At 42.7% G+C, this 24,798-nt stretch overlaps 1 protein-coding gene across 1 annotated transcript; it reads left to right on the top strand.

Annotated features, from left to right (window-relative positions):
* Positions 1-24,168: 24,168 nt before the first annotated feature.
* On the top strand, positions 24,169-24,798 carry LOC108414379 (zinc finger protein 79-like; the record flags this gene model as incomplete). Its single annotated transcript, XM_037539001.1, has 1 exon — positions 24,169-24,798. A coding segment is annotated over one exon (519 nt), but the record flags the coding sequence as incomplete, so codon positions are not given.

Below are 24,798 nucleotides of genomic sequence, written 5' to 3'. Positions count from 1 at the left end.
AGTTTAGCTTGAATACTCAAGTGCTTGCCATGCTTCCCTCTATTGGGCAATGTTTTTGCTAGCCGCTACCCCAGGTAGCTTAGCTTCTGGCAACCATGTAGTCCTTAGGGCTGGTTTATGTAGCAGGCTGAGGTCACACAGCACCTCCAAAAGTTCCTAATTTAGGAAGCTGAACTGTGTTTGCCATTATCAAACAGGGTCTGGTGGTGATATCCAAGAAACAAGAGCATCATATTTTCAGACAATGCTGCATGTTTAAATGGAAAAAAATAAGCAAAAGCTCAGACTTTTTTTGTATAGTTTGTAAGTCTTTATACATTGTTTTTTATCTTGGTTCTGTTTTTTGAGCACCACATGCTTAGAGGGTGAAGTGTTCCAAACTCAGTTAAGGACTTATTCATGTTATTCTCCAGTGATGCTGGCCAAGGTCATAGAAATGACATAAAGTGACTCTGGGAGATTACTTGGGACCGTTGGAGACCTTGAACTTGAGTTGCATGTTTGCTGCAGATGTCACCAGGATGGACATTAGAATTGATTCTTGCATTTGTAGATGCAGCAATGACATTTTGATATTTTGTGATATTTTGTCAAGTTAATCTGTAAATCTTTGTCATTAATTTTAGTAATCTTCATAGCTTTTCAGTTGACAATTCTATGCATATATTTTGTCTAATTTGCATAAAGCTGTAACCACTTTGTGCAAGTTTTTAAATGAGTCCTGCAGTAGCTCACTTATTAATTGCTATTCTAGGTTTGGGTGACCCCCTAAAAAAGTACACAAATCTTTGCTTATTGTGTGTTTGGATTGTTTTATTATTTTTTAGTCAAGTTGAAAACAAATAAAAAGCACTAATATGCTGAATAACACTGTTTGGGGGTTTGTCTTTTTTGGCAAATAAAATATATACACAGTCAAGTCTATAAACTTAGAGTGTGGGAGGAGCTTTACAGGTAGAGGTATCCTCAGGACACACCAGCGCATTCACACGGGAGAGAAACCGTTTGTCTGTTCGGAGTGTGGGAAAAGTTTTACAGATGGAAGCATCCTCAAAAAACACCAGCGAATTCACACTGGAGATAAGCCATATAATTGCTCAGAGTGTGGGAAGAGTTTTACTCAGTGGAATATCCTCCAAAGACACCAGCGCATCCACACAGGAGAGAAACCGTTCGACTGTTCAGACTGTTGGAAGAGTTTCAGTGTACAGAGTAGTCTCTCCAAAGACACCAGCGCATTCACACAGGTGAGAAACCATATTTTTGCTCAGAGTGTGGGAAGAGTTTTACTCGACAGAGCCATATCCAAGCACACCAGCGCATCCACACAGGAGACAAACCTTATTACTGTTCAGAGTGTGGGAAGAGTTTTAAAGATGGAAATTCCCTTACAACACACCAGCGCATTCACACAGGAGAGAAACTGTATCACTGCCCACAGTGTGGGAAGAGTTTTTCTCAGAAGAATAGTCTGCAAATACATCAGCACGTTCACACAGGAGAGAAACCGTATCACTGCCCGGAGTGTGGGAAGAGTTTTTCTCAGAAGAATACTCTGCAAATCCATAAGCGCATCCACACGGGAGAGAAACCTTATGATTGCTCAGAGTGTGGGAAGAGCTTCACACGTCAGAATCATCTCCAAAAACATCTGCGCGTTCACACAGGAGAAAAACCGTATCACTGCTCAGAATGTGGGATGAGTTTTACTGCACAGAGTAGCCTCCAAACACACCAGCGCATTCACACAGGAGAGAAACCGTATAATTGCTTTGAGTGTGAAAAGAGCTTTAATCAGAAGAGCAATCTTCAAAAACATCAGCGCATTCACACGGGAGAAAAGCCATATCCTTGCTTGGAGTGTGGGAAGAGTTTCAGGCATTCAAATACTTTAAAGACCCATAAATGTGCTAAGGATGGGGAGACAGCACATGATTTAAGTTTGTCTAATCAAGGGACCTGATTTTCATCAAGGGACCTGAACTTTTTAGGGTGTCATGAGTTATGTAACCTTAAATCAAGTCAAGTGTTCTTTTGTCATTCCTTAATTTAACTTATACACACTGGAATGACATATCATTTTTTAGGTGACATGACGCAACAAAACAGTACTACATAGACAAAGCACAATGCGAAATACTTGCAGAATGTATAATAATTGCAATAATGACTAAGTACACAAAACAAAAATAGACCAATAAATACACAAGATGCTAATTATATTATAAGAGGACAACAAACAATATATATGAATAGGCATTAAAGGTGTAACGGTACACAGAAAACATGGCCTGGTTCACACCGTGATTTGGACATCATGGTTCGGTATGAGTTTTATATGGAACCATGAACATTCAAAGAATTATTTGCATGCTGAAAAGTTTTTCAAATGAATGGAGAATGTGTACAGTTCTATATATGACCAAAAAGCGTTCTTATTACTGTAACAGAGGCAGAATCCTTTTTGGTACTATAAGGAACTGTACACATTCTCCATCAATATGAAAAACAGTTTCACAATGCCAATAACTATTTAAGCATGCAAATTGTTCTTTAAGTGTTCTTGTTTCTATATAGAACCATTGTTTTCAGTAAAGAATCCTTAAAGAATCATCCTTTTTAAGATATTTTCTTTATTTAATAAATCAGCGCTGAATGTTTTATTGCATTGCTTGTGAAGCAATAAATGTGTTAATCCTTCAACTTCCCGTCAAGGTCCTCTGTGACTTTAAGGTGTAACGCTAGCCGAACCTAGCTAGATGTTAGTGTCACTTGTTACTAGTTTAGTAAGCACAGGTGCTACATTGGGAACATTGTTTAAAGGTTATTTTAAGCATTGTACAGTTGGCATAAGTTAACATTAATGTTCTGATTCTCTAACAGCTCAAAAATACACATAACATTTCTATAACATAAAACATGGCTTCTCTTAATCCATAATCACCTTTCTGACGTTCTCTTGAAAATTAAGGCACATTGAACTAAGTTCTTTTGGGGTTTTAGAGACCTGCTTATACAACTGATATGATTAAATAAGCAATCATTAAATATTATGCATAATCATATGAAATTATTTTATGTCATACACACACACGTACAGTATCTCACAAAAGTGAGTACACTCCTCAAATTTCTGCAAATATTGTATTCTATCTTTTCATGGGACAACACTGTAGAAATGAAACTTGGATTGACAAACATGAATTCCAACTGTGACATTCTGAAACAGAGCATGATCCCCTCCCTTCGGAAACTGCGCAGCATGGCAGTTTTACAACACAATAACGACCCCAAACACAAATTCAAGATGACAACTGCCTTCCTGAAGGTAAAGGTGATGGACTGGCCAAGTATGTCTCCAGCCCTAAACCCAGTTGAGCACCTGTGGGGCATCCTCAAGCAGAAGGAGGAGGAACGCAAGGTGTCTAACATCCACCAGCTCCATGATGTCATCATGGAGAAGTGGAAGAGGATTCCAGTAACAACCTGTGCAGCTCTGGTGAATTCCGTGTCCAAGATGGTTAAGGCAGTGCTAAAGAATAATGCTGGTCACACAAAATATTGACACTTTGAGCACAATTTGGACATGTTTACTGTGAGGTGGACTTGTGTTACCAGCTGTTTAGACATTAATGGCTGTGTGTTGAGTTCTTTTCAGAGGAAAATAAATCTGTACTGCTATACAAGCTGCACACTGACTGCTTTAAGTTCTGTCCAAGTTTCATTTCAATAGTGTTGTGCCAAGAAAGGATATGATAAAATATTTGCAGAAATGTGAGGGAGACTCTTTAACCATGCAAACAGTTCTTTGAGTGTCCATGGTTCTATATAGAACCATTTTCTTTAATAAGGAACACTTTGAAGAACTTTGTTAGGTGCATACATAAATGCAGATGATTTCACAAGGAATGAAAATCTTAGAGTAGTTAGTAGAAGTAAAAAGCTTTAAAACACTGGGGATTTGTGATTCTTTATAAAAGCAATAAAAGCAAATATTACTTGTCAGTGTTCCAACAGACTGTAGACTTACTGTAGACGCTGAAATTTCAGGCTTGACAAAAATGATGCTTTTGATGAAAAATAAAAAATGTATCAGTGTTACCTGCCTTTTTGTGGCACGCACATCTAAACCCTTATCAAAGCATTGTGGGTGTAACAAATAACTTCAAAGAGCAATCAACGTACCTAAATCAAGCTCACATTGTACTTGATGAAATCATTAAAATAACATTTCTATATAGAACCTTTTTGAAAATATTGTTACATGTCAAGCTTGTGACAGTAGCACCCTTTTTGGGGATATGTAGAACCATATATTTGCTCAAAAGTAAAAAGGTGACAAAATAAATACTGGTTTGTGTTATATTTCGTTAAATATGTTTCCTGACACTAAAATTTGCAATTGACAGTTGTTTTGAGCAGATACTGAAAAAACAAAAGGATGGTCTCTGACTTTGATCTTTTCAAGTTAAGTCAAAGTTTATATAGCAATTTTTACAACAGGTGTTTTCACAAAAGAGCTATACTGAAAAATCCAGGTCCAAGCCCCCATGAGTAAGCCAATGGTGGTAGTGGCAAGGAAAAACTCCCTAAGAGCAAGAGGAAGGAATCTTGAGAGGAACCAAGACTCAAAAGGGGAACCCATCCTCCCTTGGTCGACACCAAACAGCAATAGCAAAAAGCTTAATATAAAATTATTAATATATATTTTATTATATTAATATATATTTTATATTAATATAAAACTATTCGCTTGGGCCTACTAGGTCTGACCATCAGTTTTCCTTGCCATCTGATCCAACTTACCACCAGATGGTGATCAGTTGACAGCTCAGCACCTCTCTTCACCCAAGTGCCCAGTACATATGGTCCCATGTCAGATGAAACGACAACGAAGTCAATCACTGACCTCTGACCCAAGGAGCTCTGGTACCATGTACACTTATAAACATCCTTGTGTTCGAATTTGGTGTTTGTTATGCACAATCCATGCCTGGTACAGAAGTCCAATAACAATTCACCATTCGAGTTTAGAACGGGCAGGCCATTCTTCCCAATCACGCCTCTCCAGGTCTCCCAGTCATTGCCAACATGAACATTGAAGTCCCCCAGTAAGACTATGGAGTCTGTAGGTGGGACCCTTTCCAGAACCCCACCCACTCGCTCTAAGAAGGCCGAATACTCTGACTTGTTGTTTAGTGCATAAGCACAGGCAACAGTCAAAGTTTTCCTCTCTGCGGTTTTAATTCGCATTAAGGCGACCTTGTTGTCCACTGGGACAAACTCAAACTGCACGGCCGCCAGCCTAGGACTCGTGGGTATCCCCACTCCCGCCTGGTGCCTCTCACCCTGTGCAACCCCTGAGTAGGAGAGGGACCAAACGCTATCCAGGAGTTTGGTTCCAGACCCAACAGTGTGGGTGGAGGTGAGCCCAACTATATCTAGAATGTATTCAATTAAAGTTTATTGTCATTATAAATATATGGGAATGCAGTATAATGGAACACTTTCGGGCTGCTTCTCTGATTCAGATTCATTTGTCTCTGACAGACAAATAATATGTCAATTTTTGTTTCTTGTTCAAGTGTATAAGAAGTCAGAAAGCATTAGCACGAAGAGAGTTTGGAATAATGTTAAAGTTCAGTGTGCAGACAGTTGGAGTAGTGCTTGTATTCATGATCTTGTGAGATTTAACAGCTTGAGGGTGGAACCTGTTCTTGAACCTGGTGGTTCTTTTATCTACAAGGTGGAACAACAAGGCAGGTGATGCTTTTGTTGTCTCTGATTTTATATCTACATGGTGGACCAAGAAAGTGTGATATTTTTTTGTCTCTGACTTTACATCTACAAGATGGACCAAAAGGTAGGTGATGCTTTTATTGTCTCTGACTTTACAACTACAACATGGACCAATGAAGTAGGAGATGGTCCAACGTGGCGCCGTGATAGGACGCCACTTGTGCAACAAGTCCAGTCATGAAATTTCCTCGCTGCTTAATATTCCACAGTCAACTGTCAATGATATTATAACAAAGTGGAAGCGATTGGGAATGACAGTAACTCAGCCATGAAGTGGTAGGCCACGTAAAATAACAGAGCAGGGTCAGCGGATGCTGAGGTGCATAGTGCACAGAGGTTGCCAATTTTCTGCAGAGTAAATTGCTGCAATATACACATACACACACTATATTTCCAAAAGTATTTGCTCGTATGCCTTCACCGCATATGAACTTGAGTGAATTCCCATTCTTAATCCATAGGGTTTATTCTCCTGAAAAACAACCCCTCACCATAATCCTCCCTCCACCAAACTTTACACTTGGCACAATGCAGTCAGACAAGTACCGTTCTCCAGGCAACCACCAAACCCAGGCTCATCCATTGGATTGCCAGACGGAGAAGCGTGATTCATCACTCCAGAGAACACATCTCCACTCCACTAGAGTCCAGTGGCGCCACTTTACACCACTGCATTCCATGCTTTGCATTGCACTTGGTGACGTAAATCTTGGATGCAGCTGCTTGGCCATGGAAACCCATTCCATGAAGCTCTCTACGCTGTTCTTGAGCTGATCTGAAGGCCACATGTAGTTTGGAGGTCTGTAGTGACTCTGCAGAAAGTTGGCGACCTCATCGTATTATGCGTCTCAGCATCCGCTGACCCCGCTCTGTCATTTTACGTGGCCGACCACTTTGTTGCTGAGCTACTGTCATTCCCAATCACTTCCACTTTGCTATAATACCACTGACAATTGACTGTGGAGTATTTAGTAGCTAGGAATTGTCATGACTGGACTTGTTGCACAGATAGCATCCTATCACGGTACCATGCTGAAATTCACTGAGCTCCTGAGAGTGACCCATTCTTTCACTATTGTTTGTAGAAGCAGTCTGCAGGCCTAGGTGTTACGTTTTATACACCTGTGGCCATGGAAGTGATTGGAACAGCTCAATGATTTGTGTGGGTGAGGGAATACTTTTGAAAATGTAGTGCATTTCAGGGCACATTGTGGTTAGCTAAGCTGCTGTGGTTCAGTTTCTCTGCGTGTTTGTTAAGCACTCATTGCACAGTGTTATTTTGAATAAAACAGCTTTATTGATAATCGCCACTAGACAGAGCGTCTATGTTTGTTGGATCTGTTGGATCTGTTACATCTGGTAGATATAAAGTCTGAGACAACTAAAACATCACTTGCTTTGTTCATCTATACTGAAGAGATATTGTGAGAGACAAATAAAGCATCACCTACTATGTTGGTCCACCTTGTAAACATAAAGTAAGAGACAACAAAACCATCACAAACCTTGTTGGTCCACCTTGTAGATGTAAAGTCAGAGACAACAAAAGCATCACCTAACTTGTTGGTCCACCTTGTAGATGTACATTTATAGACAACAAAAATATATCCCAGTGTCAGCTCTGACGCTGTCAGTCTGCCTGCCTTGGACTCTGTTACCTCCATGGACTCCAATTCCCAGCATGCTCTACCTATGGACTACAGTGACTCTGCTGAGCATGTGACACTCCGGCGCTCCGGCTCGCCTTGTTTCTAATCAGTGAGATTGTCTACACCTGTGAACCTGTGTATTTAAGCCCTGTTGTTTCCTGTGTTTGGTGCTGAGTATTATCTAGCCTCTAGCTCTGTTACGACGCGTTTTCCTTGTTCTTTCCCTTTGTTATTTCTGTCCTTCGCCTGTACTTCGTTTTCTCCTTTTTTGCCTTGCCCATTGATTGCCTTTCTGTTGCCATTTTGTTTGTACTTGTCTCTACCCTTTAGCCTAGCCCCTTTACCTGGTTTTTGCTCTCCCGTGTACCGACCTTTCTTCAGTCCGACCACCCTCTGGTATGTCTATGTTGCTGCTGTTGTTGTTGTTTTTGACCCTGCCGGTCCCTTACGATTATCTTGTATTGCCCTATTAAATTAAACCTTGTAATATCCATCAGCGTGTGTCTCTCCTGTTACGGGCAGTCGTGACACCCAGCTTATTGGTCCTATTTGTAGATGTAAAATCAGAGACAATAAAAGCATCAATTATGTTTTGGTCCACCTTGTAGATGTAAAGACAGAGACAATAAAAGCATCACCTACCTTGTTGGGCCATCTTATAGTTGTAAAGTTTGAGACAACAAATGCATGTCCTATCTTGTTGGTCCATCTTGTAGATGTGATGGCAGAGACTAAAAAAGCATCAAAACTCTCATTGGTCCACCTTGTAGTTGTAATGCTAACGACAATAAAAGCGTTACCAAAACTCAAAGACATCAAAAGCATGACCGACCTTGTTGGTCCACCTTGTAGATATAAAGTCAGAGACAACAAAACCATCACCAACCTTGTTGGTCCACCTCCATCCATCCGTCCATCAGACTGGCAGATGGAGAAGCGTGATTGGTCACTCCAGAGAACACGTCTCCCTGCTCTAGAGTCCAGTGGCGGCACTTTACACCACTGCATTCCACGCTTTGCATTGCGCTTGGTGATGTAAGGCTTGGATGCAGCTGCTCGGCCATAGAAACCCATTCCATGACGCTCTCTATGCACTGTTCTTGAGCTGACCTGAAGGCCACATGATGTTTGGAGGTCTTTAGCAATTGACTCTGCAGAAAGTTGGTGACTTCTGCGCACTATTATTAAGATTAAGAGACCCTTATTAGTCTTACAATGGGGAAATTTCACCTCCGCATTTAACCCATCCGTGAAGTGAAACACCACATGTACACACACACACGCCCACACACGCCCACACACGCCCAGAGCGGTGGGCAGCCCAATCCACAGCAATCGGGGGTTAGGTGTCTTGCTCAAGGACACCTCAGTCATGTGCTGTCGGCTCTGGGGATCGAACCGGCGACCTTCCAGTCACGAGGCTGGTTCCCTAACCTCCAGCCCATGACTGCCCCAGCCCCACTATGCCCCTCAGTATCCACTGACTCTGCTCTTGTTATTTTACCTCTTTTTGTTGTCACCTCCCTTGTTGGTCCACCTTATAATTGTAAAGTCAGAGACAACAAAAGCACCATTTACCATGTTGGTCCACCTTATAGTTGTGAAGTCAAAGATAACAAAATATCACACACCTTGTTGGTCCACCTCGTAGATATAAAATCAGAGACAACCCAAACATCACCTATCTTGTTGTTGCACCTTGTAGATATAAAGTCAGAGACAATAAATACATCACCTACCTTGTTGAGTAAATTCAGAGACAAAAATGCCTCACACATCTTGTTGGTTCACCTTGCAGACATAAAGTCAGAGACAACAAAAGCCTCACCCACCTTGTTGGTCCTATTTGTAGATGTAAATTCAGAAACAACAAAAGCATCACCTAACTTTTTGGTCCAACTTGTAGATGTAAAGTCAGAGACAACATAATATCATCCACCTTGTTAGTCCACCTTCATATATAAAATCAGAGACAACAAAAGTATCACCTATGTTGTTGATTCACCTTGTAGACATAACATCAAAGACAACACATCCCCCACCTGATTGGCCTACCTTGTACACATAAAGCCACAGACAAGAAAAGCATCACCCACCTTGTTTATCCACCATGTAGGTAAAACGTAAGAAACAACAAAAGCCTAAAATAAAAATGTCTAAAAATACATTTTGCGTACAATTAATTTGTACTAATGATTTATTCATTTTAATCTTAGCCCAGAAAAGGATGGCATTCCCACTCCAGGTAAGGGGAAAGGACTTGCCCCAGGTGGAGGAATTTAAGTATCTCAGGGTCTAGTTCACGAGTGATGGGAAGAGGGATAGTGAGATCGGCTGCTGTAATGCGGTCACTGGACTGGACTGTAGTAGTGAAGACGGAGCTGAGCCATAAGGCAAAGCTCTCTGTTTACCAGTCGGTCTACATCCCGACCCTCACCTATGGTCATGAGCTGTGGGTAATGACCGAAAGAATGAGATCACGAACACAAGCAGTGGAAATGCGCTTTCTTCGCAGGGTGGCGGGCTACACTCTTTTTGATAGAGTGAGGAGCTCGGCCATCTGTGGCCGTTACTCCTCCACATTGAGAGGAGCCAGCTGAGGTGGTTCATCTGATTCAGATGCCCCCTGGACGCCTCCCGGTGGGGGTGTACCAGGCACGGCATACAGGAATAAGACCCCGGGGTCATTCTAGGACCCGCTGGAGGGATTACATCTCCAAGTTGGCCTGGGAGCGGCTTGGGGTCCCTGGGAATGAGCTGGAGGAGGTTGCGGGGGACAGGGTCATCTGGGATTCTCTGCTCTCCCAACTGCTACCACGACCCTATCTGGATTCAGCGGCTAACGATGACGACGATGATGATGATTTATTAATTTATGCAAATTATTCATTCATAAATAGAGTTGAGTATTAACCTTTTCAAAAATATGTGTAGCCCCTTGTTACCTTTATAGCTCTAGGAGTTAAAGAATTATAAAATGTTTTAAAATTTTCATTATGTATAGCTGTATCTGAATGTGTATTTGGTGGTATTTTTTTCTCTTCTGAATAGTTATTGATTTTAATGAAAGATTGCTTTAATGGAAACTTTTCTTTTACTGTTCTGAGTCCAGTTCCGGGTTTTTTCCTGTGAGGGACCGGGGCGGAGCTAAAGAAGTTCGGGTGGAAGGACAGTTGGGTTTTGGTCGGTGGGCGAGAGAGAGAGCGAGACAGTGGAGCTGGGAGCAGCACTTGCGTGAGCCCTTTTGGGTGTAAATTCTCAAAGCAAATAGAGTAAAAGAGCTGATGCAGTGCAGGGCTTGGTGACGAGAACTGAAGTGTGTTCTCCGCTAATCAGTGAAACAGCACCGTAGCGCAGACCGTTAGCCGGAGCAACTCGGCCAAAGGATGGGGAGACTGCTGGAACTGACGTACACTGGACCCGTGCTGTGGAAGGGGTCGTGATGTTGGAACCTAGTGTCTCTGTAATGAATGTTTTTGGGTTTTTCAGCCATTGGAAAGCTCCATGCAATGCTCAAGCTGCCGGCTGACCTGTGAGTAACCTCTGACTGTGTGTTTTTTTTCTCTTTGAGCTCCAACCCGCGCCAACTGAGGGTATCTCCCTCATAAACTGTGAACATTAGGGGTTTTTGTTCTTATTCTGTACTGACTGTTAAACTCACTGTTTAACCTGTGGAATACTCTTAATTCCCTAATTATTTACGTTGATTTTTAGTTTAAGTAAAAGCATAATTACTAATTCTATAATTAAATCAAAACCAAAAGACAGATTGTGTTGCCTATAACTTGTGGGTTTATGGTTTTAGTGTATTTTCATGTGTATATGCATTTTCTGGAGGATCATAAGTGCAATACAAGTGTGCTAGGAGAGGGAGTAGATTGAGAGTAAAGTACTTGTGCATGGGAGATTTGAGTAGCTTTGATTAGCTACAATTCTGAGCCTGTAGGCAGAAATAACCTTAGCAAACCAGCCAATTATATCTCAGTATTTGTAGGACCCACCTTGTATCTCCCATGCTACTAGTTCAGGGTCAAACGTTAAGCACCTTTAGGCCCTTGTTGTTCAATCAAGTACCTGGTGGGAGCGCTACATATGTATGACAGTTATCTCTTAAACATGATCTAAACAGCTGTGTGAAGCAGATTAAAGGTGTGTTCACATGTAAATGTGTTTTTGGTTGTGAGTCACATTCCTGTTTAATTTAAAGGCCCATTTTTGCAGCATACTGTCCATATAAGAATTGCATAGATTTATAAATGGTAAATGTTATGGAAATTTGACAGTCTTTAGTTTATCAAGTCAGTGTTGAAAACAAAAGCATTACAGGCACATTCTGCAACAGGCCACAATGTTTCTGATATAAAACAAGTTTGCATTAATGTCATTTGTGATGTTCATCTTTCATGCACAGCATTATTAGCCTACACAATATTTACCTAAATTAGCTCAATGCAAATATGCAGATCTTTTTTGTTAAAATACTGTTATTGGTATTGATATTTAATATTCATTAATCTATTATCAATCAGTCAATAATTTTTGTTTTATTCCCTAATGATAAGATCGAGAAGTAATATCTTCAGTTGGATTCTTATTGCTATTGTATATTTGTGTGTCAAGTATAATGAATATAAAACGATCTACAAAATATTTTTTCCTTTTTTTATTGCTTTAATAAAAAGTCTTACTATTGACTCAGTCCTGGGTCTCAGTATTATAATGTGCTCACTTACAGCACTATCAAACTCTGATTAAAAAAGCATCACCTACCTTGTTGGTCCACCTTGTAGATATAAAGTTAGAGACAACAAAAGCACCACCTACCTTGTTGGTCCACCTAGTAGATGTGAAGTGAATAACAACAAAAGCTTGACCTACCTCATTGTTTCACTCTGTAGATGTAAAGTCAGAGACAACAAAAGCATCACTTACCTTGTGGGTCCACCATGTAAATATAAAGTGGTTCTATTTGGCACCAAAATAGTACTGCTATTGTTACAAACTTGACATGGTAACAATAGCAAAACTCTTTCTGGTTGATCATTTACAACACATTTCACAATCATTTCACCATAAAAACAACCACTTAAGCAAGAAATAGTTCTATATAGAACTAAACCTCTATGACATTGTTTTCACTTCACCTCTTTACTGAAAAATAGTGCATGCAGATTTGCATTTTGAAAGTGAAATGCTGAATTAATGTCTGAATTAAATACAATGTGCCTTGAAATGTAACTTTTTTTCTGTTAATTACTTTAAACAATGTTAAGTCAATGTAATGCATCTATTACTTTTTTTTAGATTTTGCTATGTATGCTCAATGATAATGTTTTAATACAGTCTCTTGTGTGTTTTAAATTTCACTGTTTTGTTTGTATTTCAATGATGCAAATGGGTACTTGACAAATGGAGGTAAAACTGTTTTTAAAAAAACAAAATGATGACATTCTGATAAAAATGCTCTTTTAATATTTAAACTATGCAGTATTTAAAAAACAAACGAGGACTGGATTAGCTGAACCTTCATAAAAATAATTTAATTTACTTTGAAATTATGTCACACCATATAACATGTTGTCAGGCCACAGGACAAGATGAGACACTATAGAAATATTATTATTAAAAATGTAATTGCCTTTAGAACAATAAAATTCATTTCCGTAAAAATGTGAGTGTATATGAGATAAAATATTTATAATTTTTGTTCTCATATATTTTGTGAGACAAAAAATTTGTTTGTGAAGGACATATTGATTAAAAGGTAACTTTTTTTGATACTATGTAAAGTGTCCTTGGGTTTGTGAAAGGCACTATATAAATTGAAATTATTACTATTATTATTATTTTTGAGACAGCATTTTTTTTACATTAGATACAGGGCCATAAACAAGACACAATGAAATTGACATTTTGGACAGAAAGATCTAGGATTGTCATGAACAAGATATTTTAATAATGTTTTAAAGGACATTTTTAAAACAAGTGATACTTTGATCAGATCTCATTCTACTGATTGCTTTTCTTTCAGCCTCCTGATTTGCTTTAAGGGTCTTGTTTTCTCTTTCCAGCTTATTTATTTAAGCTCTTAAATAAGTCTCAGGAGTTTTCCTGTGATGAGTATTGCTTTGTAGATGGACTGTGGGAAGGTCATTAGCTGTCAAACTCGGGCTGGAGTACGAGTAGCTGACAAGAATAGCAGCTTGTGGATCTTGAATTAGAGAATGAGTAGACTGAGAATCATGAGTGAGAGAACCACAAGCTGGATTAAAAACACCATCATATTGGTGAGCCATACCTGAGCCTTCAGGTGATGGTGGAGTTACATTTAAAATGGATACCAGATCCTTCTTTCTCTTCCTGCCCCTTGCCTTTGTCTTCCTCTATTGCTCACATCTCTCTTTAGTTTCGGTAGACAATTTATATTTCATGGTTACATTTCCCCTTTTGCCTTCTTTGCATGATACCTGTTGATAAAGACAGCTGTTACATGTATTCACAATAAATTTATTATCTTCAGAAATAAAGAAGGCTTTACTAACCATCTTTCCCCGTAACAGCTTATTTACTTTCTTTTTCTTTTTCTAAGGATCTCCTCCTCTTTGTCCTGGTTTGAACTTTCCCTGTACCCTTTTCTCTTATCTTCACTCACTCTTGCTAAAATTCCTTGGGGATCAATAGTATCTGTCTATCTATCTATCTATCTTAAAAACTGACAAAAAACACTTTCAAAACATTTTTTTGTGGCAGTGCATATACAACAAAAATATAAATACCATATGTAGCCTACTGTAACGTCCTGCCGGACGTGTTGAAGGATGGTCGAGAGAGACGTTGCAATGAACAGTCGTCGCCTTTATTGCGGGAGCTACACTGGTTGCTATCGGCTACAACCACGCCAAAATAACAACGCTAACGCTAGCACACAAGCCGAACGCGCACACACACCGCAGCCGCTCTCTCTCTCTCACACCGCCCTCCGCTCTCTCACCCCCGGCCCCCCTGAGCTCTCCTCCAATCACATGCTTGCCTCGTACCTTAAACACAACAGTGCATCTAACAGTCAATAAACACAGAACAATACTGCAGATTCGCTACATTATTCCCCCCTTACTAAGTCCCTCGCCCCGAGGGATCAGTACAAATAGTCTCTGAAGTGACCCGGGGGCCTCCTCTGTCTCTGAGGTCTACTGGGGATGACCGTAAGGGGCTGAGCTTGCTGCTGAACAGGGGATGAGTCTGGGGGTGGGACAGAATGTGGGGAGTTGGAAGGGGAAGCATAGGGTGGGTCCAGGGGTGTAGCATTCCGGCTCCCCTGGGAAAGGGACGAGGGTCCGGAGCGACAATGGGGGCGTGAATCCCCTCTGTATGGGGCCAACCTGTCTCTGTGGAGGGCCACCCGTCTACCCCTAGGTGGTAACTGAACCCTATACACCACCTCCCCCAGCTTTTCTAAAATTTCACACGGCCCTACCCAATGACAGTCCAGTTTAGGGCACTGTCCCTTCTTCCTTTTTGGGCTGTACACCCACACCAGGTCCCCAGCCCTAAAGTCCTTCCCTTTGGCCCTAATGTCATAGTTCCTTTTCTGTCTTATGCCTGCTTTCTGAAGCTGGTCACGAGCAAATGCATGAGCTGACTCCTTACGGTCCTGGAGCCTCCTTGCATACTCTGGTCCCGGAGGAACCGTTGGTGTGTCTGGGGGTTTGCCGAAAATGATTTCTGCAGGTGTCCGTAGCTCTCGCCCCAGCATGAGAAGAGCAGGTGTGCATGAGGTGGAATCCTGCACAGCAGATCTATAGGCCAATAAGACCAGCGGGAGGTGTATGTCCCAGTCACGCTGGTGTTCTGCTGTGAGTATGGCAAGCTGTTTTGCAAGCGTCCTGTTAAACCGTTCAACTAGGCCGTCACTCTGTGGATGTAGTGGGCTGGTCCTTGTCTTTTGTATACCTAGGCGTTCACACATGGCAGAGAAAACACCAGCTTCAAAGTTCCGTCCTTGATCACTGTGGATGACCTCTGCTGCACCAAATCTAGAAAACATGCCCTCCACCAGGGCATCTGCAACGGTCCCTGCCTCTTGATCTGGTATGGCGTAGGCCTCCGGCCACTTTGTAAAGTAGTCCATAGCAACCAGAACATAACGGTTCCCTTTGTCTGAACGGGGAAATGGGCCCATTATGTCTACTGCAACTCTTTCCATTGGGGCCCCTACTGCCAGCTGTTGGGGACTGGTCTGGGGGACCTTTGTGAGCGGTGCATAGATCGCACCGGCAGCAGAAGTCCTCAACGTCCCTCCTGACTTGGCCCCAGTAGAAACTTTGCCGGACACGACGCAGCATTTTTGAGACTCCAAAGTGTCCCGTTCCAGCAGATCCGTGACAGACCTTCAGCACCGACTCTCTAAGTGTCCTGGGGACCACCACCTGCCACCTCTCCTCCCCTGTAGCTGGCTCTTTCCATGCCCTCTGGAGCACCCCATCCTTCACTCGGAGAGCCAAAAACTTTTCAAACAGTCCTTTAGCGGCAGGGGAATAACCAGCAATCTCACTCCACTGTGGTTTTTGTCCTGACTCCACCCTCTGCAGCACTGGTTGTAAGTCTGAATCCCGTTCCTGATGCTCTCTCCACTCTGGGGGGTCAACCACCTGTGTCACTCTGCAGAGCAGCACCTCTCCGTCCCGCTCCTCCTCCAAGCGGAGTTCGTTCTCCCGAGCCTCTCTCTTCTCACAATAGCGGCATCCATCTAGGGCACAGGCACGCCTGGACATGGCGTCTGCATTAGCGTGACGAGTCCCCGCTCTGTACTCCACCTGGAAGACATATGGTGCCAGTTCTTCCAGCCAGCGGGCAATCTGCCCCTCCGGCTCCTTGAAGGACATTAACCACTGGAGGGCTGCGTGATCAGTCCGGACAGTGAATGGTAGGCTGCAAAGATAGTACTTGAAGTGGCTTATTGCTCTTACAACAGCAAGAAGCTCCCTGCGTGTGACACAGTAGCGCCGTTCCGCTTTATTGAAAGTCCTACTGAAATAAGCCACCACTTTCTCACCTTCTTGGCCCACTTGGCTCAGTACTGCTCCCATCCCCACATTGCTAGCATCTGTGTCCAGCACGAATGGCAAGTTCGGGTCTGGGGGGGTGAGAATGGGTGATTCAGTCAAGACCTTTTTCAAGCAGATGAAGGCCTGCTCGCACTCTGGTGTCCAGACAAAATCACTGCCTTTACGCTGCAGGTGGAATAGGGGTGCAGCTATGCAAGAAAAACCACGCACAAACCGCCTGTAGTAGGAAGCCAGCCCAATGAAGCTTTTTAGCTCCCTCAGATTGGAGGGGGTCGGCCAGTCCTGCACAACTTGCACTTTCTCCTCCATAGTGCTTATGCCCTCTCCTCCAATCCTGTGTCCCAGAAACTCTAGTTCTCTCCTCATAAAGCAGCACTTGTCTGGATGGAGCTTCAGACCTGCCGCTGATATCTTTTGTAGGGTCCGCCGCAAGGATATCAAGGCGGCCTTAAAGGAGCTCCCGTGAACAAGAATGTCGTCCAGGTATACTAAGCACTCCTGTCGTGGTATTTCAGCCAGGACCTTCTCCATTAACCGTTCAAACGTGGCTGGGGCATTACACAGGCCGAAACTGAGCACACGAAAATGCCATAGTCCTCTCCCGGTGCAGAAAGCAGTCTTTGGTTTTGCATCAGGACTTAGGGGCACCTGCCAGTACCCGCTGCGCAGATCCAATGAGGAGAACTAGGACGAGCCAGACACCAAGTCCAGTGACTCGTCAATGCGGGGCAGCGGGTATGAGTCTTTTTTTGTGACACTATTCAAAGGTCTGTAGTCCACACAAAATCTCATTTTTTGACTCTTCTTTTTGTTGACCATCACAACCCCTGAGGCCCAGGGGCTGTCAGAGGGCTCAATGATTCCAGCCCTTAGCATCTCCTCGATCGCGCTGTCAGCAGCTGCCTGATGTGCAAGGGGAAGGCGGCGAGGACGCGTTTTGATGGGCTTCGCGTCTCCCGTGTCAATTTCGTGCTGCACCAGGTGTGTCAGGCCCACTTCCCCCTCCGTTAATGCAAAAATGTCTTTAAACTCCCGCAGTACTTCCCACAGCTCCTTTCGCTGTTGGGGTTCCAAATTATCGCAGCTCCGCTCCCATATCCCCCTTACTGCTGCCAGTCGGTCTGTCTCTTCCCCCACAAGCTGTTGGTCCAGGGCAGAAGGGTGCCCTCTAGCTGGAGACTGTGGTGTGGGGGGCAGGGGGGCTGGGGAAGGAACGGAGGGTAAAGGGGAGCTTGGAATTTCTGCGGCTCTCGCAGCAGCTGGGTGAAGGCGTGGGGTTTGCATGGGACGCCCTAACATAACGGTGGGACCCCCAGGAAAACTCACAGCTCTAGGTCTATAACTGCTCCCAGGTCTATAACACAGCGAGTGGCCCGGAGAAAGTCCAGTCCCAATATGCATGGGTCTTGTACTGCTGCAACCCACACCTCAAAATTCACTGACATTTCCCCCACCCGAACAGTGACCACCCCTTTTCCAAGCATCGGGGCCAGCTCACCAGTCACCGTTCGAAGTTTCACCACAGTAGGCTCCACCCGAGTTTCAACTGGAACCAAATCAGGTCGCATCAGAGTAGCAGTGGAGCCTGTGTCAACCAGCGCCACGCATGGGTTGCCTGCCAGGGTAATGGGAACGTGGCAGAAATTCCCCACATGCGTCCAGCCCACGACCCGTGCAGACTCTGCAACGTCATCTGCTTCAAGGGGGAGTGGAGTCCCACTCCCTCGACCCTTCGGTTGGGCTCCATCCAGCATAGGCAGGTGGGACACAGGGGCAGGGGTCTGTGTTGTCCCGTTTACACAGACCCTGAGTCGTTTCCCTGATTGCGAACCTGCCTGGGGCACCGCACACTGATGTGACCGGCCTGGCCACACACCCAGCACACAGGAGGGCCCTGGCGTGGGCGAGGACGAACGCCGCCACGTGGCGATTGCAGCGACATCGCACGGATCAGTTCAGTTAACTCAGCAGCCCATTCCGGTTTCTCTTGGCCTGGCCTCACCTGCGCCACGGCCCTCACAGCAGGGGCAGCTCCGACATGGTGGCTTTCCGCAGCTGCTCCCACCGCCTCTCTCTCTAGGGCCAGCTCCAGTGCCTCCTGCAGCGTGCAGGGATGAGCCAGCTGTGTCTGCATGCGTAGCTCATTGGGAGTTATGGCGCGAATGAACTGGTCCCTGGCTAGCTCACTTTGCACATCAGGGGTCATGTGGGAATATGCTCTTCTAGTCAGGGTTTCAATGTCATTGGCCAGTGCACGTAATGGCTCCCCACTCAGTCTCTGCCTGCTTGCCAGCTCTGAACGCAGGACACCGGGCTGGTTACACTGACCGAAACGCCGCTCCAGGGCCCCGACTAAAGCCCCATAGTCACCCCTCTCAGCTGGGCTTAGCAGTAGCAAGCATGTTAGGGCTTCATCAGTGAGGCACAGAGCCAGCTGAAGTGCTTTCATGTCCTCTGACCAGCCCACAGCCCGAGCTAACAGTTCAAATTGGGCACGGAAAGCCTCCCAGTCTGCCCTACCGGAGTATTTTGGCGTTTTCACTTGGGGCTGGTACCCATCACCGCGAGTTTTCGCGCAAGCGCGGTCTTCCTCCCTCGACGAGCCGAACCCAGCATCGGCAGCTAGCTTCTTGGCTGTCTGTCTCAAGCGAGCCACATGCTCTGAAGCGCGGTCAGAGTTCGTCCCAAGCCACGGGGCGCCAGCGTACTCACCGTCCTCCGCCTCCACTTTGATACGCGGCGCGTCGGCTCTTTCCCGCTGCGCGGTCATCCCGCCGGCTGATAGTGAGCTCAAGCAGCCTAGCCCGAGCAACACGTTGCTAACAGCGGTTAGCGACTGAACTTCGGTCTTTTACTTGCTGACACCAATGTAACGTCCTGCCGGACGTGTTGAAGGATGGTCGAGAGAGACGTTGCAATGAACAGTCGTCGCCTTTATTGCGGGAGCTACACTGGTTGCTATCGGCTACAACCACGCCAAAATAACAACGCTAACGCTAGCACACAAGCCGAACGCGCACACACACCGCAGCCGCTCTCTCTCTCTCACACCGCCCTCCGCTCTCTCACCCCCGGCCCCCCTGCGCTCTCCTCCAATCACATGCTTGCCTCATACCTTAAACACAACAGTGCATCTAACAGTCAATAAACACAGAACAATACTGCAGATTCGCTACACTACATTTTAAAAAACAACAGAGATATAACTAGTAATGCAACTAACTTAAGTATGTCACACACCAGGACATTTACACCATTGTGTCCATTTTTGAATCCATACCATACATAAATGACCTTGAGCATTTTGCTAAGTGAATATAAAGTTTTTACATTTACATTTACAGCATTTAGCAGACGCTCTTATCCAGAGCGACTTACAAGAAGTGATGTTTTATTTCTTAAGTGATTTTAAAAATGAATAGTTTAATTTTCTCAGAGTAGAGCCACCACACCACAGGACTAACAGAAATGGACATGTTAATTGTTTGACAGAAAGTATGAAATTTTTTTAATTAACGAGAAATTTAAACTTGCCATCTAACCTTCATATCCCAGCCAAATATCCGAGGGATCTTCTGGTTCTCGCTTGACAAAAAGACACCCGTAATTGTCATCCAACTGCCTTGTTTAAAAAACTGATCATCAATGTCACGCCACAGGATGGTATTTTCACTACAAAGCTTAATTTACTGTAATTATTATCATGGGAGGCTTGTGCTTTTAAAAAACGTATTTTGGTACGTTTTCTGCACGTCACTATAGAAAAGTAATGTTGTTTGCATTACATTTCACTGATTTGACTGTTACCATTGCGTTGAAATGAGGATAATCATTCATTAATAAAGTACTGCACAGTGACAAGCAGTATAGCTGTACATTCATTATATAATGACATTCAGTTAAGATGTCCTGTGATGTTAAATCAGTGTAATAGAGGGCTTGTTTTTAATTTTGGCTCATATTCTGTAATTCACTATGGAAGAGTAATGTATGAGGACTAGGTTAAAAATAAATAAAATTTAAAAATAAATCAATCAATAATCAATAAATAAAAATACCTAAAAGTACATATTTCTTATTGTGCTTCTGCAGTTGTATATTTCTCAATTTATTCTGTACTAATGCCTATGATCATTTTTAGATTTTTATGTATCTATATTTTTAACACTTTGCTTTATTTATTGATTCATTAATTAATATCAATTTTTTTCAGTAATTTATTTATTTCTGTATTACTTTGTTTCTTCATGAGGGTGCATGATACTACAGGGTCAACCTCTGTATCAGCAGATGCAGCAAAATGGACCAAACTGTCCCCACAAACTCCAACAGAAGAGTAAATAATAATAATAATAATAATAATAATAGTACGTACCTACATTTTCAGCCAGATCAGCCGAGACTGTCAGATCCCTGTCTGTGCGTAAGCAGCCGATACTGCACTGTCATCTCCTTAGTTACTGCTGATAGAGCAAGACATTAACAATCAATGTACAGAACCTAATATCGATCAACCAATAGGAATATTAAGACGCTGTGACACTATCGATTAACAGCCCCTTTATTATCATAAATGGGGCAGTCGTGGGCTGGAGGTTAGGGATCCAGCCTTGTGACCGGAAGGTTGCCGGTTCAATCCCCAGAGCCGACAGCACAAGACTGAGGTGTCCTTGAGCAAGACACCTAACCCCCAACTGCTCCCCGGGCGCTGTGGATTGGGCTGCCCACCGCTCTGGGCAAGTGTGCTCACTGCCCCCTAGTGTGTGTGTGTGTTCACTAGAGTGTATGTGGTGTTTCACTTCATGGATGGGTTAAATGTGGAGGTGAAATTTCCCCGTTGTGGGACTAATAAGGGTCTCTTAATCTTAATTAATAAGGACAAGGAAATACAGAAATAAATAGAGGAATGAAGAATTATGGAAATGAATGAATAAAAAAGAACAAATGTTAATAAAGAAACATAAATGACAAAACAAATAAATGCAAAATTTATCGTTATTCTTCGCAATTCTAATTCATACATAATTTATTTTATTTTATTTATTTTTCATTTTGTCAGATCTGGTCCATCTTAATAAAGCCATGTGTGCCCTGCGCTTCACGCTTTTCCACTGCAGCGGCTGCGTTTTCGCGGATTCTTCTCCAGAGCGCAGCTGATCTGTAGAACATGTGCGCCCGCAATGCCGCGGGGCATGAGTTGAAGATCAGCGGGTCTGCGCAGCGCTGCTTGACCAATAGCAGCCGGAGCTCTCCAAGCTCCCAGCTCTGAGGCGAACCGTTACTCGGAGCCTTTGCCTGCACATTTTCTCGTAAATCAGGTTTAAAATAGCCGTTTTCACAGTGCGACTGTGTGAAACGATTGAAAACGAACCCTGGTTGAGGAATTTGAGCCATTTTTGAATGTGAAAATAAAACAAAATCCGAGTTATAAACATAAACACAACTTAAACTTATATCCCGTAATATTCTCAACACAAAACCTCCCTGTTTCTGATTAAACTGGTTGGTAAAGTGGTTAATTTGACGTAAAGACCAGAATCCACCAAAAAATAACCTTAGAAATTAATATCAGTGCCGTTTTCTCTCAGTTAGCTTCGTTAGCTAACGTTGGCTAGTTAGCTTGCGCTAATGAGGCTAACCATAAAACAACTAAAGATTGACCAAACCGTCTTCACTCCACCCTGTTAAGGTCTTCTCCGGAGGCAGTTCGCTTATAAAGTTATAAAATGTTATTTTGACTAAGGTTGTAGTTTGAAATATTATATATTTTATGTATTTTCTCGGTCTTTCTGTCTCTCAGTGGGCTGTGAGGTAACGTCTTTGGCGCGGAGCTTCTTAAAGGGACAGGCACCCTTTAATTTCTGACTGATACACTGAGTTTTTACAGGAGAAATATTTACGATTATATTTTAAATGATTCATTTTAAAGCTGTTGAATTATTCATATAGTAACGTTGCATTTTAAAATCTGTCAATTGCTTTTAATATAATCGCTATCATATTAAGACCCAAATGTTATTATTATTATTATTATTATTATTATTATGTCCCATATGTGTGTGCTTTTATTTGTATGGTTTTTGTTTTTTTTCCAATCGGTTTTATTTCATTATCTTTTTAATTTTATGCTTTTTTGCCATAAACTACTGTAAAGCCCTTATGGTTCACATCTAAACCTACAGCACAGCAGTTTTACTCTGATCGATGTAAAGACCAATAGTATCTCTGTTTTCCTAATAAAGATTAAATAAAGGAAACCATCAGAACCATTAGGATTAAATCCTGATGGTTTTACCCATCAGGAAAACACAGATAACTCAGATACTTAGTATAATGTGAAAATAAACTCTCAGCGCTGAATCGGGTTAAAACTCGCTTGGTTGATGATCTGGAGCTCCGCTGCCTTCTTGGTTCCTGCGCTGATGTGAAGCTGGTCAGGGTGTTTTTTTTTTTGTTTTTTTTCAGAAAACATACAGCAGTTTGTTTAAGCTTCTGGTATCGGAACTGCTGTACAACCACAGTCCATTACTTTGTGATACCAACCAATCAGGAAAACACAGAACACCATTAGTGAGTATTGGACACCACCAGCAACCAGCAGACTTTTTTCATGGTTTCTATGAGCTATAATTGATAAATGTGTTGCGTTAATATTTTTTGTGGTGATTAATGCTCTTATCGTCACTGCCTAGTGACAACCATGTATCTCCATTTTAGTCTATTTTTATTTCATGATGAATGGACCAATAGAAATGCTCTAAAATCACTTGGAATAAAATCTCTTTACATTGACTTGATTTACTTGAGGCTGAGCGTGTTTTTGCCCTCTCCTGTAAAGTTACTATTTTGGAGATACTTGTTTTTCTTTGGACAGTGACGATATTTAACGGAGATTTAAAATGCCTCCTCAGTAGATATGAGTGAAAACGGTTATAAGTAATTCACCTTTTGGTGAGTGATCTCAGGCTGAAAAAAATTAGAAAAATCACAAAACACACAAAACTCTCAAACACTTCAAAGTAAACATGATAGGATACACCCATGTTAAACATATATATATATATATATATATATATATATATATATATATATATATATATATATATGTGTGTGTGTGTGTGTGTGTGTGTGTGTGTGTGTGTGTGTGTGTGTGTGTATATGAATTAACAATTACTAGCTTTGTAGTAATAATAATAATAATAATAATTAATTTAAGCAATAGTATCGTGAATCATGGCTGTGATTGTCACACCATAACACACAATGTTCTACTGCTTCGTACAGCAGTTCTTCAAGAAAACACTGTAAAACAAAGAAGCCTTGAATGTTATATCAGCTGAGCTTTTATTTTGGAAAATTCCTTCCGCCACAAAAAGTAGTCCCCTTTAGTGTTACAGACCCATACAACTGTGAATATCAGGTTGAGTTACATTTGTTTTTCAGCGTTTTCCAGATGAAGCTGAATGTGGTTTTGTTCCAGTCTGGCTGAGTCCAGTTTGTTGTCTTTTTTCTCCTCTAGAAATGGGTGACTTGCTGTTGCAAGCCTTCTCCTGCTCCTGGTGTCCACTTTCCTACAGTTCATCTGATCTCCATCAACGTGCCGGGAGAGGAATCCATAAGACTGCTGAAATCAGGAGAGATACGGCATGAGATGATGGCATCCAGAAGAAGCTCCAGTACTCAGCAGCTCTTCTTCTCTCCACTCTCCTAAACAAACACAGAACTATAAAGTCAGGGAGAAAACGCACTGCTGCTCAGAATGCGAGAATAGCTTCACCATACCGAGTAGCCTCCAGCTACACCAGTGCATCCACACAGGAGAGAAACGGTATCACTGCTCAGACTGCAGACAGAGTTTCACTGTGCAGAGCAGTCTGCAAAGACACCAGCGCATCCACACTGGACTGAAACCGTATCACTGCTCTGACTGTGGAAAGAGCTTTAGAGACCGAGGGAATCTCAAAACACACCAATACGTCCACACAGGAGAGAAGCTGTTTCGATGCTCGGACTGCGGGAAGAGCTTTACTGTACAGTGCGGCCTCCAAAGACACCAGCGCATCCACACTGGAGAGAAACCGTTCTACTGCTCTGACTGTGAGAAGAGCTTCCGGCACTCCAACACCTTTAAAGCACACAAGTGCGCGAGGAGAGAGGAGGAAAGTCCTGGCTAATGAGTTTTTCTAATAAATAACTTTTTTGTTATGGTTTTTCTGGTTCACATGAATAGTGTAACCTAATTTTTCATAAAATGTGTTTGAATAAAGGCAAGTAAGAAAAAGAAA

Source organism: Pygocentrus nattereri, chromosome 6 (genome assembly GCF_015220715.1).
Source record: "Pygocentrus nattereri isolate fPygNat1 chromosome 6, fPygNat1.pri, whole genome shotgun sequence".
NCBI classification, from domain to species: Eukaryota; Metazoa; Chordata; class Actinopteri; order Characiformes; family Serrasalmidae; genus Pygocentrus; species Pygocentrus nattereri.
The sequence above is the reverse complement of the archived record's forward strand: the minus strand, read 5'-3'. Positions and strand labels throughout refer to the sequence as shown.